The 22820-nt window shown below is 46.3% G+C and overlaps 1 protein-coding gene across 1 annotated transcript in view; it reads left to right on the top strand.

Moving 5' to 3' along the window:
- Positions 1-22631, top strand: part of BMP6 (bone morphogenetic protein 6) — a 93515-nt gene extending 70884 nt beyond the window's left edge. Inside the window, exons 3-7 of the mRNA XM_075052436.1 lie at positions 9121-9269; positions 10513-10710; positions 18549-18625; positions 20916-21026; positions 21116-22631. Of these exons, the coding sequence (XP_074908537.1) occupies positions 9121-9269; positions 10513-10710; positions 18549-18625; positions 20916-21026; positions 21116-21265 (685 nt within the window). The 3' untranslated portion in view covers positions 21266-22631. The remainder of the gene's footprint in view (positions 1-9120; positions 9270-10512; positions 10711-18548; positions 18626-20915; positions 21027-21115) is intronic.
- Positions 22632-22820: the final 189 nt, after the last annotated feature.

The following is a 22820-nucleotide window of genomic DNA, read 5'->3' as shown; positions in this document are numbered from 1 at the left end:
CCCACTGTGGGTATGTGATTTGTTGTGTTTTAGGGTGGTTGGTTTTTAGTAGTTTAAAAGTCAAAGTTATTCTGGATGAAACTTACTAGTTCCATAACCGGCTGGCTTTTTCTACCAAAAGTAAAGAATGCCATATCAGTGCCGTATTTCTTTTCTTAAAGGACAAAAATAAATACTACCCCTTTGCCCTTTCCCCCATCTTCATGCCTCAAACTGCATTTAAACTCTGAGGTGTTATACTGTGGCCATCATTACAGTTAGAACACCCCTTAGTCTCATTAAGTCATAGTCAAGGAAATGAGAAATACATCTCCTAACCCGGTGAGTTGGGATGATTTTTTTCTTTTTTCACTATTCCTGTTGGTAAAATGTTCATTCCTCAGAGCTGTGAAGCTCAAGACCTTGAGCTGGATGTGGGGGGACACCTTTGCACTCAAATATCAGTGTTGGATTTGCTGGGGATTAACACCGACCTGTGGGCTGAGCTTCCCCCAGTCTTGGTCTGGGGAGACCACATTCTCTAGCTCTAGGCTCTGATCTTCCACTCTTTGCCAGATGCAGCCTTGAAGCCAGTGTTTCACCCTGCTGCTCTTCCAGTGAGTCTACAAGATTTAACTCCCTGCTCTTGCAGACTTTACCACCACGGGCGATGCCCGCAGCGGGACATCCTTTTCAGCACAGGGGAGCTCTTATCAGACAGAGCGGTGGTGGTGTGAGGCTGAGCTTACCTGTCCCTTCTTGTGTGTCCCCATGTCTGGATGCATCCCAGATGGGTCTCCCCTCCCCGTGCTGAATTGCAGACCTCCTCCAGAGTGTTCCAGCATCTCCATTCTGTACTTTTTCCTCTGCTGGCTGTCAATCCCTGCAAATTAGTGCCCAGTTGCTGGTGGTCTGCTTCACCTTGGAAGTAACTTCATTTGTAGGTTGACAGCTCTTGATATTTTCTTCTTTGTTTGTAAGGAGCTCTTAAGAGGACGTGTGTGTCTCTCCTGGTCCTCTGGCCCACAGATAGTATAGCTTCTTCAGGACAGTTAACCTGAGCCTTACTTCTTGCAAAATGACAGAGACTGCCTTTGCTTTCTGTGGCAGCTTATCCCAGGTGCTGGCATTCCCCTGCCTGAGGCTCTCTGTATGAGCGAGTGCTGATTGATTAAATTTTGTACAGGGCTTTTAAATCTTTGGAGTAATGGTCATTTAGACATAAGAAGTTGTTAAGGTTTTGTATTGCGTCTGTTGGCAGTACCTCATGCTGTTCAGGCTCTGCATACAGTCTGTTCTAGAAGTAATAAACATGTTTAAATTCAAAGTAGTGCTTACATCTACTGCAAGATGGTGGATCTACAGGTTTGAAAAGGCTGTGATTTCAAAATTCTATCTATGTGGAGCTCTGTTCAACTCTGTAAGACTGAGTCAGTTGTGAGTGCAGTTATTAGTCCGTCGTTACTGGATAAGAGCAAATAATTGTGCTAGTTTGTTATATGCAGGATAATTTTTACAGAAGGTTGATGTCAGTGCAAGCTAAAGACTCAGATCCTGATGGACACAGAAGAGATTATTTAGAAAGTGCATTAATTAAAATGTAAATCCCACACACTTCTGTGCAAAATTCCCTTTTGAGAAAATGCTGCTAGGCAGTCTAGACTATTATGTCAACTTGTCTTTGAAGAAAAGTAAACAAAAAGGTTCAGTTGAGGAAAGTTTTAGAGACTTACAGTAATTAATGCTTTGGTAAATGGCTGTTGATGCGTAACAATCCTTTAAACACCTGGGTAATTGCAAGCTTTGAAGTTGGGCCAAAAATGTTGTTCTGAGATCTGTAATTAAAATAAGAGACCTTTAACTTGGTCATTTTGAAGGTGAGATTTCTGTTTGTTCTCACTGTCTCCCTGGTAAAACTTCTGCCTGGTCGAGGAGAGAAAGCTGGGGAGGGTGGGAAAGTAAAAGACCTAGTTCAACAGATGCTTCTTTAAATTTAGCTTTTTATAGCTTTGGTGTTTTTCCTGTAGCAAAGTTCCATGTTGTAATGTGTACCCAGAACAGAGAAATTATTTTAATGTGAACTAAGTATAGTAACTAAGATTAACCACTTGACCTGGTTACTAATTTGACTAAATTCTAATCTAATTAGTGTTCAATTAAAGAGAATTAACACCCAGAGACATTTTGTTGAGAGGTTTACACAGGGGTTTCAGTTAACAAAATATTTATCTTACAGGGGGAAAGGCACTGAAGTTAAATGCAAGCTGTTTCTCCTATAAATGCCCTGAGTACATGGTTGGGATGCCGGTGTTAAGAATAGTAGTTATATTTGATATTTATATCTGACAAACCAGCTTGCTCTGAGGACACTGGAGCTAAATCCTGCCCTCTGAATTACACAGGTCCTATTTCTCTGGTAAACTGTGTACTACTTTCTGTTTATTGCAGCCACTTGTGATTGCTCTGTTGACCTTTGCTTCTCCATCCTCCTCCAGAGTCTTCTGAAGGCCATGGAAACAGTCCCATTTATTTCTTGGGACTTGGGACCGTACTTTAGGGCCTTGATCCAGAACAAAGAGCTCCCGTTTTGAGTTGGGAATCTCTAACTTGCATCTTCCCGTTTAATGTCCTCTCTTCTCTCAAGAAAGTTGTTTCAGCCTATTGCCTCAGTTTCTCCCATTCACTTGCTTCCCTTTAATAATCTAAGTTTAATACATATTATGCCTGCAGCACCCTTATTATGGAAATCATTAACTGAATGCATCCAGATGGTTAAGCACACTGAAAATAAAGATGAGACTGTTGGGCACCATAGTGACAATGAGATGGCAGTAGCTGTATGAACACCCAGAGGCAGGTTTAGGAAGAGAGGATGTTAAGAAACTGCCTGTTTTGGTGATGAAATTTATCTTCTGTACACTGAATTTGAAAGTCCTGCTGTGCATGTGCCAGAGGTGCTGTGATGTCCTTGACATGCAGGGTTGCTTGGGCATGAAACCTCTGGACTGACTCTGCTTTCTTCAGCCTGTGCCAAGAGCAGATATTTGTTCCTCTCTGCATAATGATGCTGGCTTATGCTTTTCTTCCAGCCTTTCTTTTTCTGTTTTTCCCATTCTTCATGCTCCCTTCCTGTTTCCCTCAGGTCCTGTCTTGCCTCTGTTATTCTCAAATGCTGAAGTTTTCGGATATCCTTCCATTAATGTGACCGTGTACACGGTTGTGTGCTTTCTCTTGGAAGGCCACTGCCTGCCTCGCTGCATAGGATCAATGTCATCACTTAATGACTAGAAATTCAATACTTTGTTTCATGTGACTTGCTCAGCGTGTGATCTGTTTCTTACCTTCTTGTCTGCTCTTCGCATTTTGCTTTGACTATGGGCTTGCATCTACTTGTGTGTAGCACTGTTCGGCATGGTATCTGACTGCTTCCTAAACTATTTCTTTTTTTGACATGGCTATAAGGTGAAGCTAGTGGTGGTGTTCTCGTCGTGCGGATGAGAAGCTGATGCATACACTGGTGAGGGTCAACTGTCTCCGCTAGGTTTAGTTGCCACTTTCAGATGTTTTTTTCCTTTGTCCAGCGCTGCCCTTTGGCTTGCAGGAGTGCCCTGCTCATCTGCTGTGTGCGCTCCAATTTTTGCAATAGGAAGGGCCACAAAGTGTGGACCTGCTAAGCAAACACCGATGGCAAAAATGGTCCCTGCCAAAATCAGTCAACAGTCCAGCATCAGGAGTGGTAAAAAGGCTATGCGGCAGCTTTAGAGTGCTCATGCTTCTTGTCTTTCTTTTGCAGCCCTAGTGGGAGAGGAATGGAACAAATGTGTTTTCCATGGTCTTCAGAAAGCAGAACTGGTCCGGGGGGGCGGGGGGAGATCCAGTTGTATGGCTGCATTTCCCTGTGTGCATTGGGGCAAGACTGGAAGTGTGAGATGCACATCACTGATGTCTGTCACCATGTTTGTTGGCAGTTGTGTTGCTGCAAATGGCAGCGGTAGCAGGTTGGAGCCCTCTGTAAGCCACTGGTGCAGGAAGATGCTAGGAGTTTTCCATCTACTTCTGGAAGCAGAGGGATGCTGAGTCTGGAATAATGGTCCTGATTCACAGAGGTGTGGTGGCCATGGGTACTTCCCACTCCCTTTTCTCTGCAGACTTTTTCCTTCTATCCAGGGTCGCTCCATCTAGTCCTTGCATGTCCATGTGTCCCTCACAACTGCAACAGATCCTTCACCCTTCTCTATCTAATTAGATATTATCATAGAATTGTTTAGGTTGGAAAAGACCTTTAAGATCACCAAGTCCAACCATTAACCTAGCACTGCCAAGTCCACTACTAAACTATGTCCCTAAGCACCACATCTAGATGTCTTTTAAATATCTCCAGGGATGGTGACTCAACCACTTCCCTGGGCAGCCTGTTCCAATGCTTGACAACCCTTTCAGTGAAGAAATTTTTCCTAATGTCCAATCTAAACTTCCCCTGGCGCAACTTGAGGCCGTTTCCTCTTGTCCTATCACTTGTTACTTGGGAGAAGAGACTGACACCCATCTCACTACAACCTCCTTTCAGGTAGTTGTAGGGAGCGATCAGGTCTCCCCTGAGCCTCCTTTTCCCCAGACTAAACAACCCCAGTTCCCTCAGCTGCTCCTCATAAGACTTGTTCTCTAGACCCTTCACCGGCTTTTTTGCCCTTCTCTGGACACGCTCCAGCACCTCAATGTCTTTCCTGTAGCGAGGGGCCCAAAACTGAACACAGGACTCGAGGTGCAGCCTCACCAGTGCCCAGTACAGGGGGACGATCACCTCCCTGCTCCTGCTGGCCACACTATTTCTGATACAGGCCAGGATGCCGTTGGCCTTCTTGGCCACCTGGGCACACTGCTGGCTCATATCCAGCCGGCTGTTGACCAACACCCCCAGGTCTTTTTCTGCTGGGCAGCTTTCCAGCCACTTTCCCCCAAGCCTGTAGCGCTGTTTGGGGTTGTTGTGACCCAAGTGCAGGACCCAGCACTGAGCTTTGTTGAATCTCATACAGTTTGCCTTGGCCCATCGATCCAACCTGTCCAGATCCCTCTGTAGATCCTTCCTACCCTCAAGCAGATCAACACTTCTGCCCAACAAGTCCACAAATTTACTGAGGGTGCGCTCTATCCCCTCATCCAGATCATTGATAAAAATATTAAACAGAACTGGCCCCCATACTGAGCCCTGGGGAACACCACTTGTGACCAGCCGCCAACTGGATTTAACTCCCTTCACCACAACTCTTTGGGCTCAGCCATCCAGCCAGTTTTTCACCCAGCGAACAGTACACCTGTCCAAGCCATGAGCAGCCAGTTTCTTCAGGAGAATGCTGTGGGAAGTGGTGTCAAAGGCTTTACTAAAGTCCAGGTAGACAACATCCACAGACTTTCCCTCATCCACTAAGCGGGTCACCTTGGCATAGAAGGAGATCACGATAGTCAAGCGGGACCTGCCTTTCATAAAACCATGCTGACTGGGCCTGATCACCTGGTTGTCCTGTATGTGTCCGCATGATGGTACTCAAGCTGATCTGCTCCATAACCTTCCCTGTCACCAGTGTCAGACTGACAGGCCTGTGGTTGCCCAGATGCTCATCCCAGCCCTTCTTGTAGATGGGTATCACATTTGCTAACTTCCAGTCAACTGGGACCTCCCTGGTTAGCCGGGACTGCTGATAAATGATTGCAAGTGGCTTGGTGAGCACTTCCACCAGCTCCCTTAGTACCCTTGGGTGGATCCCATCCGGCCCCATAGGCTTGTGTGGGTCTAAGTGGTGTAGCAGGTCACTGCTACCTTCTTCACTATTTTTCCCTTCTACCTGGGGCCAGCCTGGGACATCTCGCGGTCTCCGTTGCAAGATCAGACATCGTATGGCTTTTTTGCAGGAGTAGCAAGGACATTTCTTCTTGGCCATGTGGCTGTAAGGAAGAGCAGATTCCCCTCAGGTGATACATGGTATTTGGTTTACCGAGGGGAAAGTATGTTCCCTGCATACAAAAAGTCCAGAGGATTTTGTTGCTAAGCTCTGAATCTCTGTTGAGCCTGTGTGGGCAGCAATTTTCAAGTACTTACTGCTTGGCCGAATTTGAGGTGATTTTCTTAGAGGAGGAAGGACATACAACATTTCTGTTCTGCAAAAATAAAGGAGTGCTTAAAGACTCTCAGTTAAATAGTTGGGATTCATTTTTATGTGAGTAAATTCTTTATTTTTTTTTTCCCCCCTTAATTTTGTCTTTGGAAATAGGTGACTGAATTTTTTTTTAAAACCTTTATGCCAAAAAAAAAATTGGAAAAAAGTTACATGCAATTCTGTGCAGCCTGGTGAGGTTTGGGTGACAAACATTAATTGAAAAGACGCTTAAGCAGAAAATATTAGGATGTGTTACCTGCTGGCATTACTACTGTGACCTACAATGCCTGTGGGGTAAACCTTCAGTGCTGGCTTCATCAGGTTGAACGATGCAAAAGTCAACTGAATAGCAGATTTGATTGAAAACCAGTCCTGTATGAAACTTTTTGCAAAGAGTTAACTGGATTGGAAGGCCCAGTTGTCCATTTTTCTGCATTTTACAAAGGGCTTGAAATCTTCCAAAGCAAATGTGACATACTGGGATAAAGTGGAGCATTCTGGTTTGATAGAATTGTACCTTGGTCAGGCAGTTTGCTTATCACATTTGTGGAGGACACTAAGACGAGGGAGACCCAAAGGAAGGCAAGTCTGTATTTTAAGTAATCTGATAATGATGGAGGTTCAATCTGGGGGAAAAAAAAGTGTGATTTGATGGAAAGAATAATTGCATTTGGACGTGAAAAATCGGTGATGTAAATACACCCAAGGAAGTGGCTGAGTCCTTTGCGGCCCAGTAGGATGAATCTAAGGATTATAGTGAATCACAAGGTGAACATGAGTTAACAGTGTGAGTTTTGTAAAGAAGCCAAAAATCATATTCTGAGATGCATAAGTAGAGGCATAGTCTGTGAGACAGAACAGGATTATCCTTTCGCTATACTCGGCATCAGTGAGATCTTGATCTGAGTTAGATCTATAAAGAGCAATGCAAATAGTCACAGTCTATAAAATGTGGCTTGCAAAGAAAGACTGAAGATGTTATTTTAATAAGAAAGGGAGATTGTTGTGGCATTTAAGTTAGCTATTATGGGGAAAGGCAAACAAAAAAAATGTGCTTCAGGTGAAACCCACTGAATTTCCTGGAAAGATGGTGGAGTTCCTGTGGCTGGAAATCTATAAGATCAGGTCAGGCAAACATCTCTCGGGAGTGATGTGGATGTAGTTGAACCTGCCTGGATTTCAGGGGAATGAGCTAGATGATGCCATGTGGTCCTTCCAGGCTTTACAGGTCTATAATGTCCAAGTGTTTTCCCAAAGTGCAAGGAAATGGGAATATAAGCTCTGAGCCTTCTCTTCATGTTTTTGTAGACCTGACTAATCCCCTGTGGTTGAGTGTTCATGGGGCTTTGCTCTTACAGAGTTCCCAGTGGCTCTGCAGCCAGACATGTTTGGTTTGGGGGCATGTAACACCAAAGTAACTCTAGTCTGGAGGCTCCAGTGGGACATTGTCTGGAGTGGGTGAGTGCTGGAGAGGGTATGGCACTTAGAGGAGAGGAGATGGGAGAGGAGATCAAAAAGCAATTGGTGTGAGGGGGGGAGTCAGAACAGGTGCTAGGAAAACCTTTTTTCAGATATAGGCCATTTCAAGCATTGGAGAGGACCAATGTGTAAGTCATATTCAGAGGCGGGAATGATTTAGCAGTTCATTCCTCTCTTAAACCTGGAGAGGGAAAGAGTGGTCTCAGCTGCAGCTGTTGTTTGTGGTCTCCTTTAAGCAACACTTCAGTTTATATACCCTGCCTGGGAAAGCCCAAATCTTTCAACCTTAAGGTTTCCAAAACATGTAGCAGCTGGCCAGCCCCAGCCACTCGCTGCTGTTGGAGGTGAAGGTCAGAGTTGTTCCTGAACCCTCTTCCTGTTGGAGGAGTGGTGGCAAAGACTCCTGTGGGAAAGGCTGCTGAGTCAACCACAGAGCGTGTGGCTACCAGTGAGGCAGAGGAAAGCCTCCACGCTGTAAAAATAGCCGCACTAGGAGCCCTAATATACTTAAGTGCTTATTTTTCCATGTGTGATCTCATGCAAACCAAGCTGCTGGGCAGTATGACATAGCAGTTGGCCAAAAATAAAATGTAACTCAATCAAAATGTTTTTTTTTTTTCTGAAATTAACCTTTGATGGGTGGAAGGGACAGGTGCCCTGTTTTCCCATTTCCATTAAGTTATTGTTAGAAAAAAAAAATTCAGAGAGAAAAGACAGATGAAGATGGGATTGACACCTGGTATCCATTTTGTCATGATGGCCACAGGTTAAGGATAGGAACTGTAGCTCTCTTGCCCAGGCAAGTTGTGCCTATAATACAGTGAGAAAATGTACACGGGATTTCTCTGGGTGCTTCTCCAGCTAATTTCATTGCTGAGTTTTGGAGGCATTTGATACTGCAAAAAAGGTATAGACTTGATAGCATTTGAAGTTGAAGCCCATGAAGGAGACCCAGTACCAACAGCCTTGGAACAAGGCACTCCAATCCCTCTTGATAAGCCTCAGAAAAATGTCTTTAGAGGCCTTTAGAGGTTCATTTTCCTTCACTGTTTGATGCTTGGCCTGTTAGTTGATTTTTATTTTTTATTTTGGCCCACTGTAGTAGGTCTGTCTTGTGGAAGGTGAGCTGAAGCCGTGAAACTGCTTTGACAAAAGCCATCGAATGCCTGGAAATGCTGGTAGTTTGACCAGTGTCCTGTCAGGGCTAGCATTACACTCTTCAGGAAGAAGAGTGCCTTACTAATCCCTTGCCGGTGGAGAAATGGACAGACTTGAGGAGTATGATTGCTTTCCTCTAGCTTAGAAAATAGTGAAAAACCTTTGTAATCCTGAATTTCACATGCGGACGCATGTGCATCTCATGGCAAAACTCTGGATATAAGCAGGCAGATTTTGGGCGTTGGGTTTTTCCTAGCTATTAACATCACTTTTAACGATTTCAGGTTTTGTTTCTGCAACAGGGAGAAAATCCCAGATGTCACAATCTTGTCATTACACTTCTCCTCTGCAGGGCCTCTGACCTGTTTCTGCTGGACACGCGGGCAGTGTGGGCCTCGGAGGAGGGCTGGCTGGAGTTTGATGTCACTGCCACCAGTAACATGTGGGTGATGAACCCTCGGCACAACATGGGACTGCAGCTGAGTGTGGTGACCCGGGATGGTAGGTTACGGGCCAGTTAACGTGAGTCACCTCGCGAGTCTCTTGGACGCTGTCTAGAGGTGGTGCTAACAGAGTCCAGTTGTGATGGGGGGGGCGAGCACCCTGCCTTTGTAGGCGGTTGTAGCCAACACCGTGAGCAAGGCATGTGAGGGCACAGATTGAGGGTTGTCCCATGGTGGATGTGTCTTTCCCCATGAGTGAGGTCAGGTGTCTCTGAACAGTACCAGGATGAGCTGGTGGAGGCAGGCTGGGGTGAGGTCCCAGTTCCTGGGTTGGAGGTGGAAGGGGGGCATGGAGCTGGGTTCCCAGGTGGGGTGAGGTTTAGGGGTGAAAGGAAGAGAAGACGACAGGTACGTGGGTATCCACCTCCCCATGCGGGCTTATGGCAGCCCTCCTGGCTGCTGCAGCTGCCGTTGCTGCTCGGATCTCGTCAAACCTGAGGTGGGAGCCCTGCGCTGCAGAAGCGAGGTGGTCGCTGTATGGGGCTGGTCCCTCTGAGGGCAGCTGCAATGATAGCATTTCACAGCCCACAGAAACTTCAAAAAGTGGAAAAGGAGAGAAGCGACTGCAAAAGAGCATGAAATTGAGTGTTGGAAGATAAGCAGCGGGGAAGGAGGAAGTTGAGCAGAAGGTGACCAAAAAGATGACAGTGACATCTGTCCTCTATAGGAACCAGTGTCCAACCTTAGGTTTTCTTCTTATTGCTTAATGCTGGAGTTTGGTACACCTGTGGGGTCAAGTGAGACCAGAGAGGCTGTCCACTGTTCTCCCTGAGGAAACGTTAGTGGCAACCTCCACCTCCCCAAACGGGCTGAGAGCCCATCCCTGTGCTACTGAGAAAAACACCCCATCTCTTTGCCCTCTGCTTTCCTTAGAGATCTCCTAATCCCATCTCTGCTACTTGTTTCACAGGCAGCAGAACTAATTTCATGACACATCTGGGCTTTGTGTTTGATATATCTATCTGTATACCTCTCTGATGCCTAAACCAGGGTAGAGATACCATAGCGGTACCAAAGAGCCAGGTGCTGCAGTGGAGCCTCTTGTCAAGGATGGACGGGGTGCTGTCATAAAAATGTCCATAAGTCATGGTGGCAGGAGGGGAATGTTTAATGATTAAAGAAGAAGAGTGCGAGCAAGAATAAAGGAAACGCTGCTTATGGGGGTGGAATGCTTCCGAAGCTGGAAGAAGCAATCCAACTGCACTGTTTCTCTAACACTCACTTTTCTGTTTGGTTTGAAGGTTTCAGTGTAAATCCTAGAGAAGCAGGCCTTATAGGCCGAGATGGCCCTTACGACAAACAGCCTTTCATGGTGGCCTTCTTCAAAGTGAGCGAAGTTCACGTACGGACCACTAGGTCAGCAACGAGCAGGCGCAGGCAACAGAGTCGAAACCGCTCCACCCAGGCTCAGGATGTTTCCAGGGTGTCTGGTGTCACAGGTAATCATGCAACACAAGCTGGAACAACTTGCTTTGGGGGTGCAAAAGCAAGAAGGGGGACGTGAGGTGGGATGCTCTTCTTTGGGGGAACAGGTTACATCTGCAAGGGGATGGAAGAGGGGGTCTCATGTAACAAGACTTGCAGGAGTCCTCTTGAATTCAGCATAGAGTCCAGACCCCCATGTGAAGTCATGGCCATTGAATTCAGGGGGGTGAGGTTTTTTAACCCCGACTCTTGTGCCTGTAGGTTGCTTGCTGCACAGTATTTACCTAGAATTGTGCCATGTGAAATGCAATATTTAAAAGATTCCATCTCTGTGTACACTGAGATTTCTGGTATTGCACATATGCATTTCCACCAGAGTCCTCTTTCAGTTTTCTTTGGAAAAACCCTGGTAGAACAGCATGAGATTTTTTTTTTTTAACTTCTGAGAACAGCAGTGTATACACGGTGAAGTGCATTTCCAGGCAGGCAAAGAGGCTTGCCTGTTTGCTGTGGAAAGGTTGCAGGTGTCGTACAGCAGCCTTGTGAGTACTCTTGCAGGCTGGTGGGAAAATATGGTAACTCTGAAATTTTAACAAAAATTGAGAGTGTCCTATCTTCTAAGTCGTGTCTGTTTTCCAGCCACTCTGCCCTGCATCGCAGTGCTACAAGTCCTTCATTCATTGAGTACCTTCTTTCCTCTCAAACATTTCAGCCCGTTCCAAGTCACTTGATTAATTTGCTTATGCTGCCCCCTTCATTTCCGATAGGATCCCTGCTTTTTCTGTGTCTAGAAATGACTATACCCCAAGGAAGAGAGGCAGCTGTATTTTTTTAGTTTATGTCTAGACACAGCACGGGGAGGTGAGCTAGCACTACTGAAACACCCGGTGTGAATCTGTAGGCTGTCCCCTGCTCTTGCATGCTCGGGCTGTGGGTGAGCCACGCTGCACCTGAGGTGGCCCCGTGCTGGCTGTGGCACTGGGAGCCTACAGGGAACCAGAGCCAGGTTGGGAGCTCCTCCAGGGCTGGCGGCCAGGCTTCGGGCATGGCTGTGTGCCGATGCAGCCCTATTGCTCCAGCCCAGCATGGCGATGGGCTTGTCCTTTGGGTTAGTGCCAGCAGCAGTTAGCCACTAGCGGCTGTTGCGTGTCCTCGTGGTGCGTGCCGCGGAGCGGCTGTGAGTTCCGACGCTACGCTGTGCAAGTGCCGGACTCAGTTGAGTGTGAAATACCGCTTTGTGGATTTTAAGGGCAGGAGAAGTGACTCAGTCCTGCAGCTTGACCTCCCTGAGGGAGGCCAGCCAATGCCAGCATGGCATTGCCAGAGGAGTTATCATCTAATCTGGTATGAGAGTCCTCTGCCAGCCCCACAGGTAGAGCAGTCTGTTGGTCCTAATTGCTGGGACCCGCTTTGGTCCTGGTTTTCCTTGGGGGCCTCCAAGCTTCAGTTTTAAAGCTGGGCATCACGGCTGCTCATTGCGTTACTTTCCCATATGATGGGCTTGCCAAGGGCATAGGTAGTTTATTTGTCTGGGTGTTACAAGCAATAAGCCCAGCTTTTACACAGGTGTCGTGCAATTCTCCCCCTCAGGTGGGCTTTGTTGCCACACTCTCTTCATCATGGGAGCTAATTTTTTAAGGCATTCACAGCGCTTTGGGAAAGTTACTCACTGCGTTGCTCTTTTGTGGTGCTGGTAGCGGACTCAGGATAGGCTCCAACTTTCTCTCCCCAGCTCCACAAGCTTTGCAGTGCTAAAACCACTCCTATTAAATCAGTCTATGTGACTCAAAGCTCCAGAGGGAGCAGATATATTGGGCAAAAAGGGCCATTTTTACATCACTGCTTTCTTGACTACACCACACACCAGGTTGTAAAATTATAAAATGACAAAAAGAGAAAAAATAGCTGGTAGTTTTGTGGTCTCAAGGGCTTTTTTGAGCTCTTCTAGCTCAAAGCCAGCTTTAATTTAAACCTGGAATTTGGCAGTTCAGTAGTCAACAAGGTATAGTTGAGCCTCTGTGGATTTAAGGCGGGGGAAAGGAGCGGAATTTAAAGTTAAGATGTATGTTTGGTTGGTTTCTGTGTTTAGAAAGGAGAGACTGCATCAGCTTATTTTCCTTTCTAAGTGTGACACTCTTAGACTCTGTTCTTCTTAAGAAGTGGTTGATTTAATAGCCCAAGAGGCACCAATGACTGATATGTGTTTTTAGTGTTAAAGAGATCACAGCGATTTTTTTCTTTTTTAGTTGTGTGGGTTCCTACATCCATGCCCTGATGTTGCATGTTGGAACTGGGGAAGTGTTCACCCCAGGATGAAGCAGGAGGCAAGCCCAGGGGTTACCTGAAGGCTGCCTTGCTCTTCTGAGGGTGCCCTGATGCATTTGGACCCAAAGCGGGTGCATAACTGGGATACTTTGTCCCCTCCTGTGCATCTCCCCACCTGCACATCTTTCTCTCTTGCTATATCTTGCCTCTTGTCAGATTTTTGGTCTGTGCTCTCCTGCAAGCCAGGGTTGCTGCTGCCTGTCAGGGCTTGAGGGCAGGTTCTCTCTTGGAGAGCAAGGCAGCTGGCTGGTGTCAATGGGTTTTTGAAGATTGAACCTTCCTTCCTCTATGTTAGTGAATACACAGGGTTTTCTTCCTTCAGTCCAAAAATGAACTCCTTTACCAAAAGATGCCATGAGCTGGGTTGGGGCAGTGTGTTTAAAAAAGCCTCATTTACTGTCTAAATATGGAAAACATTTCAAGTCCTCAGTTCGGGGCGCACAAAGTGTGCTGCTGGGCTGGTACTGGATCTGGTGAGCTGGGGGTTTACATGAAGGCATGCTGCTACGTGTGGGATTGGGACCCCGCTGTGCTCCCTTTGATGTGCAGTTGTTGTCCTGCAGTCAGTACCAAGTGCTCAGATGCTAAGGTTATGGCTGTGGCATAAGAATCTCAATGGTCTGTATTTTTTCGCCAAGAATGCTCATTTCCCTGTATTATAAACACATAATTATGACTGGCTTATATAAAGCAGAACTGAGTAACCCCCATAGTTATAAACTGCTTTGACATAGAGTCCTGCGTCAATGCATTCCTGGAGCCAAGCTCTGCTCTTCTGCAGAAGCAGGGTGAACAGGAAGAAAAGGAAGTATTTTTGTCTATTGAGGCAGAAAATCATATGGCAGCTCTGGCCCAGGACATGGAGGAGTGAGGTGGGTTGGAGGAGCGCACAAGTGTTTTTCTGCTGTTGTCTGCAAGATCTGGAGGCCCTCGCTCGGCCATGTCTTGCGATGGGTTTAGCTTATGCTCTCGAACTCTAGGCTGACCCTCTAGTTAACCTGAAGAGATGAGGACTCTTCTCAGCATAGTAGATGGTGACCCTCGAGCCTAAGGACTTTCCTGCCATATAGCCAGGTCCTTCACGAGTTACGGGTTCTGTACAGGGCTCTCTCCTTGTCCAGTGGTGATAACCCTGCTCTTCTGCAAGTGATCCTTCAGGCCCATCCCTTCCCATCAGCCCCTCCTTATGGAGAAAGTTGACTTTTGGCTTCACTTGCTGCTCTGAGTAAAAGTCATGCAACGCCCCTTTTCGGGTCCTTCCCTTTAGCCACCCCAGCGCCTCTGGGACTGGTGTGAGGTGCTCCATGAGAAACGGAGGGGTCCTCCAACTGGCCTTTCCTTGCAGTAGGCATACATGGCACCAGGCAGATTTCCCCACATGTATGGGAACCAAATACTGCAAAGGGCAGCACGCACGAACACTGAAGGCAAATAAGGCCAAATGCTTTCATGATGGCAAGGGTCTTGTTAATAAACATCATTATCTCACAACCAATCTTCTCTTTAGTAGAGCGCTCAGTTACAGACCGGAGCGGCATGGCCAGTGTTTCTGTATGTGCCTTCACATGCAGGTCCATGTCAGCCCACTATCTCCCCTTCTTCCCACCCAAGCAGATCGCTTTCATGTGAAGTGGGCTGTTATTAACTGGGTGATCAGTTTACACCAGCTTTATCTGGACAAATCACCAAAGTCAAACACCAAGAAGAAGGGGCTGGCCTTGGAGACCTCTGTCAAAGCTATTTTGAATCACAGAAGTAATTAATTACCACGTGGAATTTGGTAAGCTGGCACCTTGGGAGCGGCAAGGGTGTTGTCAGACGGATGGACCTCAGTAAATATTTATATATTCTTTGCCAGCACTTAACGTGGGAGAGGCTATAGGAAATCTAAGGTGGATGCGTAAGTGTCCGTAGGAGGAAGACCATTAGGGTCAGGCTATTCTCTCTCCCCTTTCAGCAACACAAATGCTAGTGTCCAACCTTAAGAGAAACATCTGTGCTCGCAGAAAGTCAGATTTGGATTCTGGTGAAGGCAGAAAACATTCAATGCAAACAAGCGACAGAGACAAGCCATCTTAACTGTGCTGTTTTAACTGTGCTGCCGTGGAAGTTATTTTTAAGTGCAGAACTAGGGGTTTGGGATTTTTTTAAATCTCTGTTTTAGACAAAATAGTTTGCAGTGTGATTAAACGCAGTGCCAAGCTAGTGTTTCTGAATTGGTACATGCAGGGATAAAAAAAGAGATGACTTTGCTAAACCCACAGCGAGCCTATAGGAGCTCCCAAAGCAGCTCCCTAAACTCACAGAGATTTTGAAGGTCTCTGGCAAACAATCCTTGCAAATTGTGTCGTGGCAGCGTAAGCTGGCCCTGCGGCAGTTGTTTGCAGCGTCACCCCGCTGCAGGCTGCCGCCTCTCAGCCCTCCTGGCTCCCTGCTGCAGGGCTGGCGGGAAGGGATACGTACCCTGTTGCCGCTTGGCAGTTGGATCTTGCACTGCGAACCACCTCAAATGGTAATTTGGGCTTGAACAGCTGAGCATGCTGGACTTGGGTAGCTGATACTGCTTTCCAGGCTTTGGAGAAAATGTATCATGGAGGCCAACTTCACTAGCTCAGTGAGCTCTAGCTCACTGCCAAAACCCCTTTACTCTATGGATTCCTCTTTTTTCAGGCCCATAATTGGATGTACGTCCAATGTACACGGCTCTAGGGCATATGTCGAGCCCCAAACCATAGGGAATGGATCATTATTATGTGCATCTGTATTGCTGCATTTTTTTCCCCAATTCAGAAAGTCACTGCTAAGGGTTGATTAAAGGTTGTAACATCCCTAAATTTGGGCCGAAGTAGATTCCATAAAGTAGGCAAACATGTAACAGGAAGAGAGGGCAGGGGAGCTTGGGGTGAGAGTTAAACAGGGGAGAGTGCAAATGTTTAGTATGTTGACATTTATGAAAGCAAAGGCCAAGTTTGGGCAAGCAAGGAGGTAGAGCTGTCTGCATCCACCTTGGGTGGAGAGTAGCCAGCACTCGATGCAGAGTGTGAATCAGGTGACTCCAACCAGTGAGCTGAGGCACATTTTTGGGGGCCAGTTTCAGGCAGTGTGAGAGAGGACATGTTCATAACGTGTTCTGCTTCGTGTAGCTTGTTAAGCAGCTCTTTTTTTTTTTTTTTTTTCTTCTTCCCCCTGTGTTTTCTTAAACTTGTGATTGCTCGCAGCCTTCCTTTGCACTCCTGTTTTCTCTGTCTCCCTTGCCTTCTCCCCTTTCCTGTAGCTGATTTGGGTAAGTTGTAGCTGGATTTGGAACGTAGCATCGTTCTGCCCACTCGGTTATGAATAGAACAACTCCACTGTAACTCCCTATCAAATACAGATGGTTTTCCCCTAAGCAAACAACATATTTCCCATTGAAGAACAATGAAGTTGTGTTTTCAGGTACTTAAATGAAAGCCTTTGACCACTAAAAGTATCTTCTGCTCATTTTTTTCCCTTGTTATGACCAGATCATTTAGAAACATCTCATGCTAGAAATTTGCTCCTGGGCTGAGCCAGGGACTGAAAAGCTTCATCTGAAAAAAACCACCACACCCTGGTTTCTACTGGGTATGTCTGGTTTGAAAATGGAAAGCCTGAATAGAGAGAGTCGCCTCCGTCCTTGCTACTGAGTGCTCCTGAAAGACTGAATGTTTATGCTGCAGCAGGCTGTTAACCAGCTCTGCTCACCTGATTAAATCCGTGATTGAAGCGAAGCTATTGAAAGTCTGAAATGCAATCCTTAAAGTTTAAAACCCAAACTGCTTCTAAAAACAACTCTCTAATCTTTGGTGGTTTGGAGGCTAGGTTTGAGGTGTAGGTTTTTTTCAGACCTCAGAGCTAACTGTACCCAGCTGTAATGCTGTGCTGCCCTTAATGTCAGTTGGATGTGCTTTTAGTATTATAGTTTTTCTTTTGAATAAATATTTGCATTTGTAGTTCCCAAACTTTGGGGGGGGTAGAGGGAAGAAAAAAGAAAGGCTTATTCAGAGCCAAGGAAAAAGTCACTAAAAATATTTTTTCTATCCCAGCTGCCGCATTTGGGGAAAGCTACGCTGGGAGGGTGCCCTTTCAAGCCGCATTAGGGGCGCCGGGGGGGCTGGTGAGCCGAAAGGCCCAGGGCAGCGGGAGGCAGGCGCATCAGCGTGTGGCATCTGCCTGCTGACGGACGCGCCTTTACTTGCAAATGAGGCATGTGAGAGGAGAGGAGGCCCCTGTGGGTAAGGCACCGGAGGAAAACACGGCCAGTCTGGGTCCAGCTCTGGGACGAGCACACACGTGTCACCGCACGGACACGGGGACCCGGACTCCTACGCCGCTCGGCCGAATTTGCCGCCATCTCTTCCTCCCGTGCTTCCCGTCGGGCGCGAAGCGTGGGTTCAGCAGCCGTAGGTGGTGGCCAAGCCGCCCCGCTGCGAAGGTGGTTTCTGTGGGTGCTGCGCTGAGGTCCGGCAGCCACCCGAGGCGTGACGAAATCAGCCATCGCCCGTCAAGGCTGGATTTGTGCAGCCACCCGGGGGTGAAAGGCCCCTCTGTCACGGCTCAGCTCCTCTGCTCGCTGCGGTTCCAGGTGTTCGCGTGCAGAGCCGCCTCTCTTTCCAAATATAAATGGGAAATTCCACTCGCTGTCAAAAGCTGCATTTTGTAGGGCCATCGGGAGCAGCTCCTGCATGGTCGAAACATCCTTGTGCGTTGCGCCACGGCAAGGGGGAAGGTCTCCGGTCGGGGCTTTGCACCCTGCGCCCCGACTCTTCCGTGCAGTATTGGTACGGAGGAGCAAGTGAATGTTGAGAGTGTGTCAATTCCTGTGTCATCTGCAGATAGGCAGGTTATGGGAAGGAGAAACTTGTTTTTCAGAGCATGGCTTGAAAATGTCCAAGAGCAGAGGTGGTGCATGGAGCCGTGTGTGATGTCTGGGGCAGGCTGGGGGTAAGGCACAGAGAGGAATGGGGACATGGCTTCACTGCCTATGGGACGTTTTAGCTGTTTAAGGACTTCTGCTAACCAGTGTGGGGGCACAAGGCGATGATTAACCTTCCCGGGGTTGTAATTCTCTTGGTAGGTGTGTGCGTTTTGAGCTTACCACCTAGGGCAGCACACGTCAGAAACCACAGCCGAGGAAGTGGGGTGAGTTTGAGCACCCAGTAGGGACGTAGCCTGTGCTGGGCTGAAGGAGTAGATTTGTTTTTAAGAAGTCATTTTACTGGAGGTGTTTTACAAGCACTGCTTGTCAAGTTATTAAAGGCAGCTGACGGAATTATAACCAAGTCACTGTTACTTGGGTGCCTCCATTCCCATAGGCATCTTAAAAGCTTCAGCCCTGCTTTGGATGTCCCTCAACACTCTTATCCTTTTGGCTGCTGAGGCAGCTTGCCATTTCTCATTTCTCGCTGCTGAGCCCACAGCATGCACACATCTGGCCAGCTGTGCCCTCCAGGGATGCTCTGCCTGTTTTACTTTCTAAATTCCTGTTTTGTTCTTTTTCTTTTAACAGATTACAACAGCAGTGACTTAAAGACAGCGTGCAGAAAGCATGAGCTTTACGTTAGCTTCCAAGACTTGGGATGGCAGGTGTGTGATGTTTCTCTCTGGGTAAACTAGACATTTTGTTATGAAATGTTATCTAAACAGTGTCACAGTAATTCCTCTCGAGGCTGCCATTATGCTTTAAAATGTCCCTTGTGCCTCCTCACTAAAACTAGTCACAGGGAGGGGCAAATAAATATTGATAGTTGTGACATTTGATAAGATCCAGAGGGAGCTTGATACATTATGAGATTCAAATATACAGTCATTCTGTCACTCATGGGAGTCACGGTACGGGCAAGGGCTCATATCCGTGTACCTCTAATAATAAGAAAAAAAATCTGATGTTAAGCAGTGATTTTAACCAAATCAAGTGTTTTCTAGTGATCGGTGTAATTTTAACCTTGGCCATTGTGTTGAAGTCCTCCACCTCTGCCCCACAATTAGCACCGGCTGCAGTAGGTGGACCAAAGACTGAGTTTAGTTGCAACACCATGAAGACAGAGAGCTGTTTAGAGTAAGTTATTTAGGTAGGACCAGGCTGTAGTGTCATCAAACATTGCATTTCAAAGAATGCCCTCATGTTATCTTTTGAAAAATTTCTACAATTTTTTTTTTATTCTTTCATTCAGCACTTCTGTGAGGGAGGTCCCATTTCTATCAGCTAATGTTTTTACCGGATTATAATTCAGGATGCCAGGGCTGCTCATGCTGCTTCTGTAATACCCTACGGGTGAAAGTCCTCTCCCAGCTAATGGGACAGTAGCATTTTTTGTAGCTTATGTCAACTCCAGCCCACTAGCCACAACTGTGGCTGTGTGCTGACTCCATTTGCCATTACTTTGTTAGTGGGTTTTCTTTTTACTTGTGCACAGTCTTTCCAGCTCCTCCTCAGCTCGCTTGCCCTGCTTCCAGGCAGGAAACGTATTCCAGTTGTTAAGTTCATGGTCTCGAAGGCACTGCCTTCACCTTTCTAGTTGCAGGCTTGAGCAGAAAGGTAAGGTGCTGCCAAAGGAAGGCCACAGGCCAGCAGGGCTCTTTGCAGGAGTTGGAATCCAGATCCTACTTGTTATAGGGAGATGATGGAGGCAGGGCAGCAGCCCCCTGCAGTTGTTGGGCATTGCTATCTCCTTCAGAACATCCATCAATTTTTTTTAGCAGAGCGCTTCTATTATTCTTATACTGCATTAAACCACAAATTTAATTACACGGTCTGTGCTGGCTTCTGTAGCAGGAGTGTGACTTTCTTACAAAAAGCAGCTCGGTTTACTGGGAGCAAATCATGGGTGAGCTAGTACAGTAAAATGAAGGGGTGGTTTTGCTATGCCCAGGTATCCTCATGTTAGCAATGAAACAGCAAACTTTGCTAGCAAAGCTGCAGCAACAGTCTCTGGCTGCTCAGGCCTGCTGTAGCAAAATTCAAGCTAACCCAGGCAAGTGTTGTCAGGCAAAGGGGAAATGGTCTAAGAATTCTGCGCATGTGAAGCGTACCAGTCCGTCTGCCTGCCGGGTGACCTGCAGAGCCTTGACATCAAGGGAGGGGAAGTGTCTCCTGTTAATTGGTGATGCTTTTAATTTACCTTTAGCTCTTTCGTGCAAGCAGCAGAGAAGCTGTAAATTTTTTTATTAGCCCTTTGGTGAAGAGTTACCTTCTTCCCTAGCATGGCACTCAGATTGCCACTGAGGCCACCTGCTTGTACATGCAGCTCAGGCTGGCTGTCCTGCCCCTCCTTTTGCAGTCTGGCAGAGGTGGAGAAGCTGTTACACAGCTAAAATTTCCCACAGTGGCCTTAGCAGACTAGCATCCCTGTATAAGAGCATATAAGGTAGAGTGTCGGTGAGGCACCACACCAGTGTTTTATGTTCCTGTTCTGGAGCTCCCTGGTTGAGTTGTGCATGTGTGCACGCACACGCATGCACATACATGATTCTCTGGGAGGGGACACCAGCTGAGGCTGTGACTCAACCTAGGAACGGTAGTTCAGCCAGAGGGCCTAACCTGCAGGAAACATTGGAACATAAAGGCATCCAAACCACAATCCCCACAAGGCAACCCAGCAAGAGTTTTAGGAATAAAACTCTTTTAGTTCATGGCAGTTAAGCTGTGCATAGACGTGCACCATTCTTTGGACGTTAAAGTCAGTGTGTCCATGGAAAAGTCATGGCTCACAAAAAAAAACCCCAAACCAAACCCTAACAGTTTCAGTAAAAACACATTTTCACCCTCAAGAAAAAAGTTAGTGGAAAATTTTCAGCTTCTCTTAATAGCATGCAGTTGTCTGTACAAGTTGGCAACATTTTAATTTGAATCACGTTCTATTTGTTTCCTAAAAAGGACTGGATAATCGCTCCAAAGGGCTACGCAGCCAACTACTGTGATGGAGAGTGCTCATTCCCACTCAACGCCCATATGAACGCAACCAATCATGCCATTGTACAAACTCTGGTAAGTGTCCAGAAAGCTTGATGCCAAAGAGATAGGTGAATTGTAAACAAGTTACCATTGTCTTAGTTGTGTTTTCTTTTTGGCAACAGGTTCATCTTATGAATCCTGATTATGTTCCCAAACCATGCTGTGCACCTACCAAACTAAATGCCATATCTGTTCTTTATTTTGATGATAATTCTAACGTAATCTTGAAGAAATACAGGAATATGGTAGTAAGAGCTTGTGGATGTCACTGACAAACAGTCTTCACACGGACTCTGTGATTCTACCATGAACTTCCATGCTACCTTCCATGCTTTCATGAACTACCCGACCTTGGAGAAACCAATAATTGAAGAACCACCTTTTAGAACACCATGTATGTGCCTTGTGGGAGGAAGGGGTGAGGGGACCACACGCTGGGACGCGAGCAAACTGCTGGACTTCTTACAGACTGACCCTGTGCCGCAGTGGCTGCTCAGCTCTGCAGAGCCGGGGTGCACAAAGCAGCAATTTGCCCCCACACGCTTTATTTGGCTGGGATGGTTTTAATCTCGCATAGCAGCTTGGTCTTAGCAGTTGCTTGGATGCCTGCTGCACTTTTACCAGGTGGGCACCCACCACCCAATACAAGTGAGGTTTTTTTGCAGGGGTGGGAAGACAAGGGGAGAGACAGGAAAGCTAGAGTAAAAGAAAGTGGTGTTAGTACTTAAGACTTAGAGCATTTATCTTGTACAAGATAATAAAAAATTCCTAACATTAGAAACTGCCTTTTGTCTAGAAGGACCAGTTACTACACCTAGACTGTCTCCTCCTGAAATCTGTTGTGACAGTAAGTATCTTAAATTGTGCCAAAGCAAGTGTTTCAGTTCTCTTATTCTCCAGGCACAGCTTAAGTAAGTCTGATCCTGCAAGCGTAAGATGGCTTGGCTGCACCCTGTATTAGAAACACTAGCATGAATGCAGACCCTGGCTGGTCTTTCCAGTTCACTGTTTGACTGAGCAATATAACTTTATACACTTGTTCTTATGCAACTTCCTTCCACTCCCCATGTGGAGCTGCCTCATCTATTACTGCTTGCCCAGGAAGGAAGTTGGGACACTTCTACAGCTGTAATTGAGATGTAGAAGTTTAGGGGCCATTCATGCTCTAGCTGGACAATTTATTTACAGGAAGACAGAATGTCAACAGCATATGCAAGTCTTTGGCCAACCTTTCCCCTTCAACTCACGCAACTAACAAACTAGTATAAAGGATGCATTCACAGTGGAGCCATGGTTTGTCTAGCAGAAGCTAATAGCGAATTGTTTTGATCAATATTAAACTTGTATTAAATGCACTTACCTCTAATTCTTGCATTTAAAAGGCTTCTTGTAAATACAAGCTATAATTTATTGCACTTGTCACTGTATATTCATTGTGCTGTATCATTTATAGAAAGACTGCTTTTTTAAAAAGTTTTTATTTAGAAAAATCTCAGTGTAAACAATTGTACCACTTCGATTTTATACAAGAAACTCATGAGATTGTGCTTCACTAGAAAGTTGTTAAAAACGTGATAATAAAGGCTTCCTTTAAGGCAGAAGTATATACATTGATCTAATACATCTGCCAGTACAACACTTAGCTTTCACTGTGGCTTTTTCACCCTTACACATTTTTAGATTAAACAGAATCAAAAGTTCTGGACAGACAGTGAAGTACCAGGAGAAATTCATCGATTTAAAAGTTCTTTGCTGTTTTGCCTTTTTTTTTTTTTTTTTATAAAAACCCCCAGCCTAACTCCATATGATGGACAAAAATCAGCATCT

This window comes from Buteo buteo, chromosome 20 (assembly GCF_964188355.1).
Source record: "Buteo buteo chromosome 20, bButBut1.hap1.1, whole genome shotgun sequence".
NCBI lineage: Eukaryota > Metazoa > Chordata > Aves > Accipitriformes > Accipitridae > Buteo > Buteo buteo.
The sequence above is the reverse complement of the archived record's forward strand: the minus strand, read 5'-3'. Positions and strand labels throughout refer to the sequence as shown.